Source organism: Mobula hypostoma, chromosome 21 (assembly GCF_963921235.1).
Source record: "Mobula hypostoma chromosome 21, sMobHyp1.1, whole genome shotgun sequence".
Taxonomy (NCBI): Eukaryota; Metazoa; Chordata; class Chondrichthyes; order Myliobatiformes; family Myliobatidae; genus Mobula; species Mobula hypostoma.
In genome coordinates this window covers 16,708,008-16,722,787 of record NC_086117.1, presented here as the reverse complement: position 1 = coordinate 16,722,787, position 14,780 = coordinate 16,708,008, and the positions used below count along the sequence as shown (strand labels likewise).

The window sequence follows — 14,780 nt, the reverse complement described above, 5'->3', positions numbered from 1 at the left end:
TTTGAACCCTCTCCAGTTTCAGCACTTCCTTTCTAAGATAAGGGGTCCAAAACTGCTCACAATAGTCTAAGTGAGGTCTCACAGGTGCTTTATTATGTCTCAACATTATATCCTTGCTTTTATATTCCAGTCCTCTTGAAATGAATGCTAACATCGCATTTGGCTTCCTCACCACAGACTCAACCTGCAAATTAACCTTTAGGGAATCCAGCACAGGGACTCCAAAGTCCCTTCCTTTGCACCTCAATTTTTTGTATTTTCTCTCCATTTAGAAAATAGTTAACCCTTTCATTTATTCAACCAAAGTGCATGACCATACACTTTCCAACACTGTATTCCATCTGCCATTTCTTTACCCATTCTCCTAATCTAAGTCCTTCTGTAGCCTCTCTACTTCCTCAAAGCTACCTGCCCCTCCACCTCTCTTATAGCGTCTCCATGCTTTGCAACAAAGTCATCAATTTCATCATCAAAATCATTGACATATAACGTAAAAAGAATAGAAAGAATTGGTCCCAACACAGACCCCTGTGGAACACCTCTAGTCAGCAGCAGCCAACCAGAAAAAGCTCCCTTTATTCCAACTCTTTGCTCCTGCCAATCAGCCGCTGCTTTATCCATGCTAGAATCCTTCCTGTAATACCATGGGCTCATAGTTTGTTAAGCAGCCTCACTTGTGGCACCTTGTCAAATGACTTCTGAAAATCCAAGTACACAACATCAACCTATCCTCCTTTGTCTATCTTGCTTGTTATTTCTTCAAAGAATTCCAACAGATTTGTCTCCAAGTACCCTGAGACCTCATCCTTAATAATCGACTCCAACATCTTTCCAACCACTGCGGTCAGACTGACTGGCCTATAGTTTCCTTTCTTCTGCCTCTCTCTCTTCTTGAAGAATGGAATGACATTTGCTATTTTCCAGTCTTCTAGAACCATTCCTGAATCTAGTGATCCTTGAAGGATCATTACTAAAACCTCTGCGATCTCTTCAATCACCTCTTTCAGAACTCTGAGGTGTACACCATCTGGTCCAGGTGTCTTATCTACCTTTAGACCTTTCAGTTTCCCAAGAACCATTTTTCTAGTAAAGTTAACTTCACACACTTCATTACCCCGACACTAGGAACTTCTACCATACTGCTAGTGTCTTCCCTGGTGAAGAATGATGCAAAATACATATTAATTTTTGTCCACCATTTCCTAATCCTCCATTGCTACCTTTCCAGCATTGTTCTCTCCAACTGTCCAATATCCACTCTTGCCCCTCTTTTACACTCTATGTATCTGAAGAAACTTTTGGTATCCTCTTTAATAATATTGGATAACTTACTTTTGTATTCCACCTTTTTCTTCTTAGTAACTTTTTAGTTGTCTTCTGTTGGTTTTTAAACCTTCTCTAACTTCCCACTAACTTTTGCTCTATTATATCCCCTCTCTTTGGCTTTTATGTTGGCTTTGACTTCTCTTGTTAGCCATGGGTATGTTATCTTGCCTTTAGAATACAGGTTTCCCCCGCCATCCGAAGGTAGAGCGTTCCTATGAAATGGTTCGTAAGCCGGAATGTCGTAAAGTGAAGAAGCAATTACCATTTATTTATATGGGAAAAATTTGTGAGCGTTCGCAGACCCAAAAAATAACCTACCAAATCATGTCAAATAACACATAAAACTTAAAACAGTAATATATAGTAAAAGCAGGAATGATATGATAAATACACAGCCTATATAAAGTACAAATACTTTTCTACAATCATTGCCGCACTGTCTACCGTAGCGAAAATCTCACGCAAGCGCTCTCGGCTGAAACACTCTCTCCAGTAACCTTTAAGCTATGAAGCTGCCAAATCATACCAAATAACACATAAAAATACATAGCCTATATAAAGTAGAAATAATGTATGTTCAGTGTAGTATCACTTACCGGAATCGGGAAGACAGCGCCGAGCACACTGATGGTGGTGTGTTAGGCCGAGTGGTCGGAGGCTGGAATGGCGCAGTGGTCCCCACCCTCCAGGCCGCGGACAGATACCGATCCGCGAAGCATACAGGGTAGCCAGGACACACCCAGCACATCTTTAAGAAAAAAGCCGAAATAAACAAGCTAATTAATTAGGTGCCACCCGGCACGTAAATGTCGGCCCAGTCCAAATCGCCTCTGATCTGGGCTGACATTTACAAGCCAGGCGGCACCTAATTAATTAGCTTGTTTATTTTGGCTTTTTTCTTAAAGATGTGCTGGGTGCATCCCAGCTACCGCTGCATGCTTCGCAGCCCGGTATCGGCCCGCGGCCCAGAGTTTGGGGTGTTGGGACACTGGGGTGTCATCTCATCGTCATCTGTTTCCATCAGGGCAGGCAGGTCATCTTCTTCTATGTCTAACTGCCTCGATGTTGAAGGTCGAGGTTCGTCGTCTGCTGTGGCTGATGTGGAAGGCTTGAAAAATGACAATATGCTTGACTGCTTAGCCTCGCGCATTTTTCTATCATACAGTTCTTTGTAAGCACTCAAACCATCCTGCAAATATGCCCTAAACCGACGTACCCTTTCAAAATTGAAGTCGTACTTTTCTTCAGTCATTGCAGCGAAAATCTCATGCAGTTGCTTCACGTTCAGTTCTTGGACTTTTGATCCGTTCGCTACTGCATTCGGTTTCGATTGTTATCCTTTCCTCTTCCAATTGCATCAGCTCTTCATCTATCAGTTCTTGGTCATGGGATGCCAAAACCTCTTCAACATCATCTTCGTCAACTTCCACAAGCCAAACTCACTTTGTCCTTACTTCATTCACCACGATCGAAACACTTAATTATGTCTAGCTTTACACTAAGTGTAACATCCTTATGAGCTCTTTTAGGCTTTTCCGATACCTTAGAATTCATCTTGCTAACGGATGCTCAAAATAAATCAAGATAAAGCACAGAGGTTCACAGGCACATGTTTAAGCAATGCTGGCTAGAATGCAGTTCCAGGGGAGGCACATGGCTGCTCGGGGCACACACTGCCTTTTTTCGTAACAGTGAAAACACCTTCTGTTAGCGAAAACAGGTAACTAATGTAGGTCTTTCGTAACAACGAGGTTTCGTAAAGTGAACGTTCGAAAAGCGGGGAACACCTTTCTCTTCGAAGAAAATTTTGGTATCCTCTTTAATAATAAGACTTTAAAAAAAAAGGTCAAGCCTAGGTGCATAAGTCAATTGTGGCTAACATTGGTACAGCATCATTATTATGGACCATGGTATAGGTCCATTGTATGGCCTGTTCATACTGGATATATTGGTGTGGTACAGTCATGTAGCAGTTAGCACTATCACTGTTACAGTACCAGTGACCTGGGTTCAATTGCGCTGCTATTTGTAAGGAATTTGTACATTCTCTCCATGACCACGCGAGTTTCCTCTGAATTAAATTAGTCACACAGGTGTAAGTGGGTGGTGCAGGCTTATTGGGCCAGAAAGCCCGGTTACCATGCTGTATCACTAAAAATAAATTTAAAAATTGAAAATGTTTTCTATACAAACAGAATAGTCTAAAATTCTGATTTAATTGTACGTCAATTTCGAAGTACTTCGAGACCTGTCATAGGTTACTTTCGTGAACAGATATGATTTAGTTAACAATAAAATATTATGGAAAGTCAGGAATTAAATAAATGATATGAATTGCACTATCATTCCAACTAGTGTCAATTACAACATTCTGAACTGGCTTCACAAACTCACCGGGCGTAACGAAATAAACACTGGCTTTCCACCTGCCATTCGAACCATGGGTTCATAACAGTCAAAGTAAGGTTCAATAATAATCACCTGCATTGAAACAGAGAAAATTACTTCAATTATAAGTAGGAACCCTGGCTAAATACCTTACTTTATATTGTAGCTACCAGCCAGCTGATTCCAAGATCACTGTATTCAGCAACAGCTAGGAAATATAACCAATCCTCCCTGTCAATTCGGTTGAATGATGCTCCATTTTTAGTGAGTCATTAAACAAGCTGCAGAACAATATCTGGGTTTTTTAACCTGTTTTCTGTGGTAATGTACAAATATTTTATTTACTTTTCACTGGATCTTTCAGCACCACCTTTTTATGTTAGCAATTATTATGAAAATTGGATTGAAACTATCTTATAACAATCCCACAAAGATGTTTAAACAAGTTACTAATTGTAGACAACCTTCATTGTTACAACCAACAGATTTGGAGAGACTAAAAGCCACTGGTAATTGGTTACCTGAAACACATATCGCACATATAAACATAACTATCCATTGGCACTTAAAAATTAAGTCATTTACTAGACCTATGAACGTCATTGACTGCATGGCAAAAGAAAAAAGTCCTTTCAAAAAAATACCAAGATTGAGGAGGTATTGAATCACTCAAGATATTTTTAAAATTGAAGTCTTCAGACATTTACCACATAGGCTTCTATGTTGCATTTCACTGCTGCTTTTGATAAAGGAACTGGGTTAATTTACATGTGCAGTCAAGCGGAGACAACTGAACTGATAGGATATAAGAACCCTCTGTTTCCTCATAGGATCAAGCTCCAAAAGGTGTTCCAATTAGGGCTCCCCAGAAAGTTAAAAAATTTAAAAATGCACTTGATTAAAAGAAAATGACACTGCAGCTGATGACAAGATATGCAATTTTTACAGAAGTTCAAATAGATTGTCGTAATAGCAGTCTTCAAACCAATGAACTGAATTACTCAATTACAACACAATATTTTGTTGTTACCATAAGTCTAACTTTTCAGAGAGCATTAGCAATATCCACCTACTTCATCTCCATCATCAATTACAGCCTGGAAGAAACAGAATAGGGCCTCATATGCCCCAACTGTCACTAGGATTTCATTAAATGGATCAATGTCTCGATTCATTAATTTCCCAAAGAACTTCGCCAGTATCTTCACCAGTGGTGGGTGACCCTGAAAGGTGTTGAGAAACAAGGGAAAGAGACTAAGCTATGAAGTGTAAAGCAAATATATTTTAATTAAACTTATGAATGAAAAGATTACTATTAAACTGGATAACCATTGTTTGACAAAAATCACAAATAGCTCATTGGCAGGTTACACAAGGATTCTGTCCCTTTGAACAGCTTATAACTGGAACAATTTGCAAATCAGAAATGTGGCTACGAACTGAATTCCCAGGCAAAAGAAGATGCCTGCAACCCTGCAGCAACTAGCATTTCTGTACTGCTGGTTCCTACATACAGATTGTACATAAGGTGGGTGTTTGCTGGGGAGTATCAGCATTATTTTTAAATTAGGGTTACAATATGTATAAAGCTATTGTTAAAAGGGGAAGAAAGATTGCATTCCAGAGCCAGCTTACAGTGTTTAATGTGTTCAGGATGTAGACACCTTTGGCCAAACAAAAATTATCTATGCTTATCACTAGCAGTGTTAAATTTTACTATTTACTAAATAATTCAAATCAACCACAAAACATAATACATTACATGTGGGCTAGACTATGCAGGACAAGGTCTGACCGAAGAGAATGAATTGGGAAGATTTTAGAATTCAGGTTTCATAACTGTTTAATTTCATTTCAATTCATAAATGACCAGATTTCACAGCTGCCTGGCCTTAAATTTATGTTATCTGGGTTTCTGGTCTGCTGCCATAAAAAACAAAATATCCAATTCTAAGCAACACACATAAAAGTTGCTGGTGAATGCAGCAGGCCAGGCAGCATCTCTAGGAAGAGGTACAATCGACGTTTCGGGCCAAGACCCTTCGTCAGGACTAACTGAAAGAATTCTAAGTTTTTTAAAAATCAACATATACCCCAATCGTATTCAGAATGTGATCACCAACCAGGCATTTCACTATACTATATACATGGCTCCAAGTAGAAATGAGGGTTAGAATACAAAAAATTATGATTGTCAACTGAAAACAGTGTGCAAACATTCAACTTTTTCCGCTCCCCCACCACATCTTTACTATACTATAGGTATTGATTGTTTCTTTTAACTTTTCTGCATCAAGTCCAAATGATTAGCTTTTTTCTATTTGTAAAACCAAGTGTCAGCATGTTACTGAATTGCAACGCCCTACTATTCACATACACGTTCTGGGGAAAGGATAATAATAAGCAAAAGAGAAAATGAGGGAATCCCTCTTCCATCCACATGCTGAGGTCAACTGGATTTCCTCATATTTTCCTGTCATGTGCCATTGTCTATTACACAATTGGAGAAGAGAATAAAGACAGTGGAGAGGAAAGTGAAACACTCTCCCCCTGTTGATTCTAGAATAAATTTTATTGATGCTTGTGGTCACCAGCCATTCCTATTTCAATATGGATAACACAGGATATGAATGCATCAGCAGCACTAGCTGAATAGAAACAAAAATACATATCAAGGAAAGGCCTTTGTAACTAGCTTACATTTTTTGTTTTTACTTGGTGCACTGAAAAAGTTAGTGGAGAATTCTATTACTTAGATGATTTGCTGTCAATTGGAATTAATACCAAGCAAGGAAATAGTTGTTTCATTGAAGTAGAATATCTTCAAACATTCCTTTTGCCCATCTCAAAATGTACTATAAAGCTTCTCTTGAAGGTAACTCTTCACTGGACTGTATGTTCCTATGGTATGCTACATTGTCAGGAATAAATACAGTACTCACAAAAGCCCTGGTATATTGGTTCAGGTCACCATTTATGGCCCTTGTGTAAGCTTCTTTTACAAAATTTGGAGGCGAAAAGTCAGGAAATCCTTGTCCCAGGTTGACAACAGCATATTCAGCAGCAAGCTGAGTAAATTCTACCCTAAAAATGGTGGAAGATAAATGCACATCAGAAATTTTTTTTAGTAATTTCCTCACCTCTCTACCTGGAAGTACGCAAAATGCCCTGCTATAGGGGAGGCAGAACAAGTAACTCACATCAAATATGCTTTACAATTGATTGCTAACAGTTCAAGAGTAGTCCTGGTAATCAAACCTCTTCCTTACATTAGGCAACAGGATTTCCTGTATTTGTGTTCCTCTAAAGGCAATTTGACCTACAACAGTCCACATGGGGGCACTCTAATTGTTCTTGGGAAACATGTTGCCAGTGACACATACTATTTTTTAAAACTTAACTATCACTAAGAAAATTAAAGTAACTCTAAAACTGTAAAAATACTGAAACAGGAATAAAATTACTATTCATTAAAAATGTTTTGAGGATTCTTGAGCCAGAGGGGATAACCTCACTCAACTGTACTTCCTCATAACTGAACTGATCCCACAAACTATGGATTCACTTTCAAGGTCTCTTCATCTTATGTTCTCAATATTCATTGCTTACTTCTTTATTATTATCATTTCTTTAGTTTTCTTTCTTTTTGTATTTGCACAGTTTGTTGTCTTTGCATACTGGCTGTCTGCCCTGTTGGTGTGGTCTTTCATTGATTCCATTATGGTAATTGGATTTATTGAGTATGCCCAGAAGAAAATGAATCTCAGGGTTGTATATACTCTGATAATAAACTTACTTTGAACTTTACCAATTTTTTTTCTGACAATAGTAGTGTGTTTCCACATGATACTTCATTCACCGAGATTCAAGATTGCTTATTGTCATTCCTCAGTACATGAATGTAAAGGAGAACAACAGATCCAATGCAGCGCAAAAAAAATCAAAATAAGCATAAAGAACATAAATAAAAACAAAAAACACAAAAATATAAATATAAAAGCAATCCTACAAAGTACAACGTACAAGAAAAAGTTATATACTATACATAGACTGATTGTACATGCATAAAGTGGCGCTGGGTGATGTGTATGTTGTGGTGATGTGGGTTAATGAGTTGAAGTGTTGATCAGCCTGGCAGCTTGCAATTTAGGAGCAGGCAAGGTTTGTTGACCCCTTCTTGTATTCAGGAAATCATTCCCATCAACTTACCAAACATTCTTGTCTAATCCTTCAATTCTCCGCGAATGTTTCTGAAAAGACATTGTTACCTGAATAAAGAAGAGACTAGATTTTATTTACAATAATAAAATAAGTCAGAATCATACAATTAGGATTTAATGTTGTCACTTAAAGGTTAGGCAACTTAATAAACCATACACTCCATAAATTAAATAATTTGTTAATAGTGAGGAAGGCAAGCAAAATACAAGACTTTGATAAACGTGTAACTTAAGTATTTCAATGTAAAAAGCAAGGTGATGCTTTTGGCTAAATAAGGCAACCCCTAAAATAATGGTCTAACTTGGATAAAGACACAAAAAATGCAGTTTAATAATTCTCTAAAATAGCAACCTAAATAAAAATCATTGAACAAGTGCAAAAAAACATAGGCATGCATTTCTAAAATTGTTGAATTCCATAGCAGTGGAGGTATAGTTGCAAGAAAAAATTTGTGAGTCCTTTGCAATCATCCAGTTTTCTGCATTAATTACCGATTAAATGTGGTCTGATCTTCATCTAAGTCACAATACTAGACAAACACAATCTGCTTACACTGATAACACATAATTGTACTTCTCAACAATATTATGCACACCATTTAAACAATCACAGTCTAAGGCTACGTCCACACTAGACTGGATAATTTTGAAAACACCGGTTTCACGTAAAAACGATAGGCGTCCACACCAGGCGTTTTTGAAAATACCTCCGTCCACATTAAAATGGGTATTTGGGTGAATCTCCTCCTACTGGGCATGCGCCGGACACATCTACAGAAAACAAGCGAAGAGGAAACGGTATACTTGGTGCGCGTTTGTCCAGTTACAGACTAGAAAAACTTAAGGAAATTGCCAAATGACAGACAGCTGTTGGCTCTCACGCAGGAGGACTTAAAACTAAAAAATCAAATACTGGAGCGTATGGAGGCAACTGACAGGCAGTTCACGGACAGTATGACCCGGCTGACGACGAACATTGAAAAACTGACTAACTCTGTTGCACAGGGATTTGCAATGATGAGGAATATGATGGCTCCCGCCGCCCACCAGTACTTTTCACCGCCACATTACCAGCCTCACAGCCACTACAATAGCTACACATACGGACACACAGACTCCAGGGTGGCCCCACCAACCCCACCAACATCTTCCCCACTCCCACAGAGGGGTCACGCTGGAAACTTTTCCTACAGCCATAGTGTCTTCACCAATGAAAGGGACAACAGGTTTTTTTAAAACCTCCGGTTACCCCGTACACACTACAACGCCCACCCGGTGTTTTCAGATTTAAACACTCTGGAGAGTGTTTTAGAAAAGCTCCATTGTCGGGGGAGGAAAATGCCATTTCAGTGTGGACGGAGGGTCAAAACGAAGAGAAAAAGCTTTGGTTACGGATTTATCCGGTCTAGTGTGGACGTAGCCTGAGTTCAACTAAGTATGTGAACCTCTGGGTTAATGCCTTCTACAAAAGTGATTTGGAATCAGGTGTTCCAATTAATGAGATGAGATTGGAGATGTAGGTTGTAGAGGTGCCCCGCCCGATAAAAAAAAAGGGCACACAAAGTCAGGTTACTGACAGAGCCTGCTCTTCTTGAAAAAGTTCTCTTTATGTGCATCACGCCTTGATCAAAACAACTTTCAGAGGACCTTAGAAGAAGAATTGTAGAAACGCATGAAGCTGGAAAAAGCTACAAAAGTATTTCTAAAAATCTAGGTGTTCATCAGTCCACAGTAAGAGAAATTGTCTACAAATGGAGGAAATTCTGTACTGTTGCTACTCTCCCTTGGAGTGGGCATCCTGTAAAAATCACACCAACAGCACAACGTGCAATGCTGAAGGATGTGAAAAGGAACCCAGGGGTAACAACAAAAAACCTGCAGAAATCTCTAGAACTTGTTAAAGTCTCTGTTCATGTATCCAGTATAAGAAAAACACTGAACAAGAATAGTGTTCATGGAAGGACACCACAGAGGAAACCACTGCTCTCCAAAACAAACATTGCCGCACTTTGCAGAATATTGGTAGCTCAGGTGGGCTATTTGAAGGTTTGGTTGATCACCAAGCTTGGCAAGCTGTTTGCAAATGTTTTGGCTCCAATTGAGAAGCCAACATCAGTGCGCAGTTGAGGGCATTGTCTCCTCAGAATGCAAGCTTATATACTCCGGAGTCCGAATGGATATTGATTAGACATTGTGTTCTGGTGACTAGTTCAAAATACTATGAACAGTTTAACAGTAGAAGATTCTTAATTGGCTAGCCTCAAGTGAGGTCCATTGGAAGTGCGTGCTTCACCGTCCAGATGCCGAGATTACTGGCGATTCATTGTTGATGTCGTCGTTTCTCTTTTCTCCTCAAGGGTTCATGTACCGGATCTATTTCGATGTGTTTGTTGATGGATCCTTCTGTAGAGAACCATGCTTCGAGAAATTCTCGTTCTTTTCTTGTTCTTGCTTGAGTCAAGACTCTGGCTGTCATTCAATTGAAATAGTGTCCTTCTTTGTCTTCATAAGGTGATACCAGCAAGAGTGAGCTGTGCCTTCTGCTCACCAGCTAATGCCTGTGTAGCCTGGTCGATATGTTTCTTCCTGTTTGAGCAATGTAGTACTTTTTGCAATCACTACATTGGATTTTGTAGATAACTATTTTTCTATCAGTCACATTTTATTGCAGTTTGAGTTTTGATAGGTTCTTCCACCAAGTTGCAGCTGTGATGTTGTGTTGCTGAAGCAGTCTTGCTGCATACCTTAAGTTTGCAAAAGACCACCTAGATATTCCACAATACTTCTGAGATTATGTTCTGCGGACAGATGAGATGACAGATGTTTGGAGGAAAAAGGGTACTGCACAGCTTACAGTCTTTGAGGGAACAAATTCAAAATTGTATCAAGACATTTTACAGGAGAATGTCAGGGTAGTGGTCCGTCACCTGAAGCTTAATAGATGATGGAACAAGACAATGATCCGAACACAAGAATATACCAAATACAGAATGGTTTAAAAAGAAGAAAATTTGTATTTTGAAATGTCCATGTTTGATTCCAGACCTTAACCCAATCAAGATGCTCTGGCACGACCTGAAGAGAGCTGCTCATGCAAGGTATCCCAGAAATATTGATGAACTAAAACAGTTTCGTGTGGAGGAATGGTCTAAAATTCCTCCTTGCCTTTGTGCAAGTCTGATCAGTAGCTACAGGAAACATTTGGTGGAGGTTATTGCTGCTAAAGGAGGTTCTACCAGTTATTAAATACAAGGGTTCACATACTTTTTCCAGTCTGGACAGTGAATGACTAAACAATACAGTGAAACCCCGTTATAACGCGATTGTTTGGGTCCATAAGATGTCATTGCGAAAAAAGCGGGGTTGCGATAAATCATGGTTGTTGTTACTGTAGAAATTAAAACACAAATTAATTTTTAGTAAAGCTTTTTAATACACAAAACAAATAAAAACATTCAAGAATATTAGCAATCATCATTTACAGTTTATTTCTTTAAAAAGTGATCGAGTGTTCCTTGCCTGAACGTAGCATGTTGCTGGCTGCGAGTGAAATCTAGAATGCTTCTGAGTTGGAGGGTTTTTATGTGGTCCACCTCCTGGATCTCCAGCCAACAGAGGCTAGCCTCGAGGTGTTCAATGGCTTCAGACACTTCTGGGGGTGGGGGTGGATTCCGGTATCCCGAGATCTCGTGCAACTTGAGTTTGACTTTTAGTCTTGATCACATCAGGTGTGTGAAGCTTATCTTTCACAGAATAAGATTTTCTTTTTCTAGCAGTTTGTTCCATTTTGAGCAAAAAAGAGGTTGAATGACTCACACAAAATGCTGGTGGCACGCAGCAGGCCAGGCAGCATCTGGTCGAGACCCTTCATCAGGACTAATGGAAAAAAGATATAGTAAGAGATTTGAAAGTGGGAGGGGGAAGGAGAGACCCGAAATGATAGGAGAAGACAGGAGGGGGAGGGATGAAGCGAAGAGCTGGGAAATTGATTGGCAAAAGGGATACAAGGCTGGAGAAGGGGGAGTATGGATTGACATGGACATGGAGTCCAATGACTCATCGCATTATATCCGAATTTGCGTAAAATCGGGGTGCGTAAAATCGGGGTTTCACTGTATGTTCAATGAAGACATGAAAAGTACAATTGTTTATGTGTTATTAGTTTAGGCAGATTGTGTTTGTCTATTATTGTGGCACAGATGAAAATCAGACTGCATTTTAAGAGTAATTAATGCAGAAAAACAGGTAATTGCAAAGGGTTCACAAACTTTTTCTTACAACTGTATGTCTGAAACCTTGGGTAAAATCACATTTGCAGAGCTATCCATAATTCTGGTTTCCATATTTTAGAAGCCTGGATCTACTATAGAATATCTAAAATTAATTTTCAATTTTGCAACAATAGTATAGAAGGGGAAGACTGCGATTGACTTAAGGATACTTCTTTAAAAGGAGTCATAAATATAATGTAGTTGCTAAAAACTCCGAATGTCCATTGCAATAAAGTACATGAAAGAAACATTATGTTAAATGGGATTAAGATGACAGGAAGTTTATGTCAAATGTAATCATTGAGCTAAAGTTTCTTAAAAAATGTATGTGTTTATGTAATATTGATGTTGGCAGAATTTGTTTCCCATCCCCAAATCCCTTACCAGTCCCCAAAGTCCTGCAATCATTTTTTCACTCTAGTACTTATCCAGCTCCTTTCTGAGTGCTTCGACTGAATCTGCCTGCACTACAGCCTGGCAATGCATGCCAGATGCTAAATACACAACATGTAAATTTTTCCCCCTTATTTCACTTTCACACAGGTCTTTTGGTTTTTGACCTTTCCACCAAGGGAACAGTTCTTTTCCATTCTTCCTGAATACTTCGTAAGTTTAAACACTTCGATTGGATACCCTTTTTTTTGAGGCCAACAACCCCAGATTATCCTGTACCCAAACCATCAGAGTCCTCTGTCCGTAGAATAATTCCAGTAAATCTCAACTGCATTCTCGAAGACTTTCACTCTCTTTTTTAAAAATGTGGTGCCTAGAGCTGAATAAAATATTTAAGCTGCAATTGAATATCTTATGAAGTTAATCATGTTTTTTCTCTTGTACTCTGTGCCCCCACTTATCAAGTCCAATATTTTGGTGCTTTTTTTTTAAACTGCTTTCCCAACCTGCTGTAATTTTCAATGATTTCTGTGCATTTGCCCCCAATTCCTTTGACTCCTATAGCATTTTTACATTGCACCCTCCAGATTAAGCTGTCTCTTTTCATCCTACCAGAATATAGAACATGTTAAATTTCAGCTGCTGTGTGCACGTTCATTCCACCTGCCAGTTTACATCCTCCTTATAATTTACCACAATACAAAATGAAAATTTAATGAAGTGTCAACAAGCTTTAACTATCCTTAGCAAGTTTTCAATGTCTGAAAACTATCCCATTTTTATAATGCTTCCCCCCCCCCCAGATATTCCAAGGTGCTTTACAGATAATAAATTACTTTTAAGGATAACTCATTGACATAGTTACACATTCACATGAGCAAACATTGAAGCTAAGATGTGCATAAAAGTTTCCACAAACAGCAAGTAGCAGTATCAATCGAAGGATTAATGCTTCCTTTCTAAATTGACAGATGAGATCTCATTTAAAATCCTGTAAAACTACAACAGAGTTGCATTAAACCAAGTTTATGTTCTACGTTCAAGATATGTGGTGACCTGAACCAAATCCTTTGGTGTCAGCTGCTGGTGTGCTACAATTAAATCCGGCCTACACATGATGATCACCAAATGGATAAAACATTGAGTAAATAAGGGAAGCATTATGAAAGAAAGCATGGAAAAGAATGGATTGCAGGAAATGAAGGATATCTCGACTGCTGAAGTTGAGATACAAGAAAAGGAATTTGCAACCTGGGAACACAGATCTCTTGCCTAATGGTATTGGTCATTGGCATAAAAAAGGTTAGGAACCCTTGTCTTAGAGCATTATCTGCTTCAAATGCACAGCCAGCTGTTTCAATTTTGTGCCTAAGCTTGCACAAATTGTCATGTACATATTTGTTATAATATTCCTGCTGTACACTTCGGCTTTGAGACATTTAACTTTAACTACCTGACCATTAATCTTGACCATCACGAAAGGAGGGAATTTTCCCTGGATTTCCAAACATTCCTCTAAAATAATACCATAAACAAATTATCTGTAATTTTTTTCCTGTGGGAGACAGCTCCAAACAAAAATGTCTGCCATATTTCCTTAACATTAGTCACTGCATTTATGCACAAAACAAGGAATGCTTCCTTCCTTTATTTCTTTGGAACACAAAGAGTAATTAGACAAAGAGGTTTATTCACCTTCTGGTTATTTAAAATGTTGTTGATCAAAGGGTTATTTCTTTTGATCAATTGTGCCAGTCCTCTAAGCATTTCTCCTATCTTCCGGGTAAATAGGAACCAGAAAGATACTCCTACAATTCTTGGAGCCTTCTGATCATCATCTGTCAAAAATGAATGTACAATATGTTAAGCAGCCTTATAACTATAGAAAATGTTTTAAAAACTGCTGATGCTGGAAATCACAAACACAGAAAACGCAGGAACCAGTCAGACAGCCTCTGTAGAAAGAGAAGCAGAAAATGTATCAGGTCAGAAATCTTTCATTAGAAAAAATCCAAGTTGGTCTTGGTCACCTGGCTGCATTTCTACTTCCAGTATACAAGCAGAGACTGAGGACAGCAGCACTAATGGTGAGGACCACAAAGGCATGGTCAAGGGAAGAGGAGAAACACAGGACTGCTTTGAATCGGTAGACTCAACAATATTCAGAGATTCATCTTTAAAT

At 38.7% G+C, this 14,780-nt stretch overlaps 1 protein-coding gene across 7 annotated transcripts in view; it reads right to left on the bottom strand.

Annotated features, from left to right (window-relative positions):
- The window catches only part of LOC134359821 (kynurenine--oxoglutarate transaminase 3-like), a 121,218-nt gene that overhangs the window by 32,837 nt on the left and 73,601 nt on the right, over window positions 1–14,780 (bottom strand). For 6 of the 7 annotated variants that reach the window (XM_063073519.1, XM_063073518.1, XM_063073522.1 and 3 more), the window contains 5 exons: window positions 14,294–14,436; window positions 7,924–7,982; window positions 6,657–6,798; window positions 4,788–4,937; window positions 3,721–3,807 (listed from right to left, as the gene is read on the bottom strand). In XM_063073519.1, the coding sequence (XP_062929589.1) occupies window positions 3,721–3,807; window positions 4,788–4,937; window positions 6,657–6,798; window positions 7,924–7,982; window positions 14,294–14,365 (510 nt within the window). In that variant the 5' untranslated portion in view covers window positions 14,366–14,436. The remainder of the gene's footprint in view (window positions 1–3,720; window positions 3,808–4,787; window positions 4,938–6,656; window positions 6,799–7,923; window positions 7,983–14,293; window positions 14,437–14,780) is intronic. The other variant, XM_063073521.1, reaches the window with a different exon arrangement.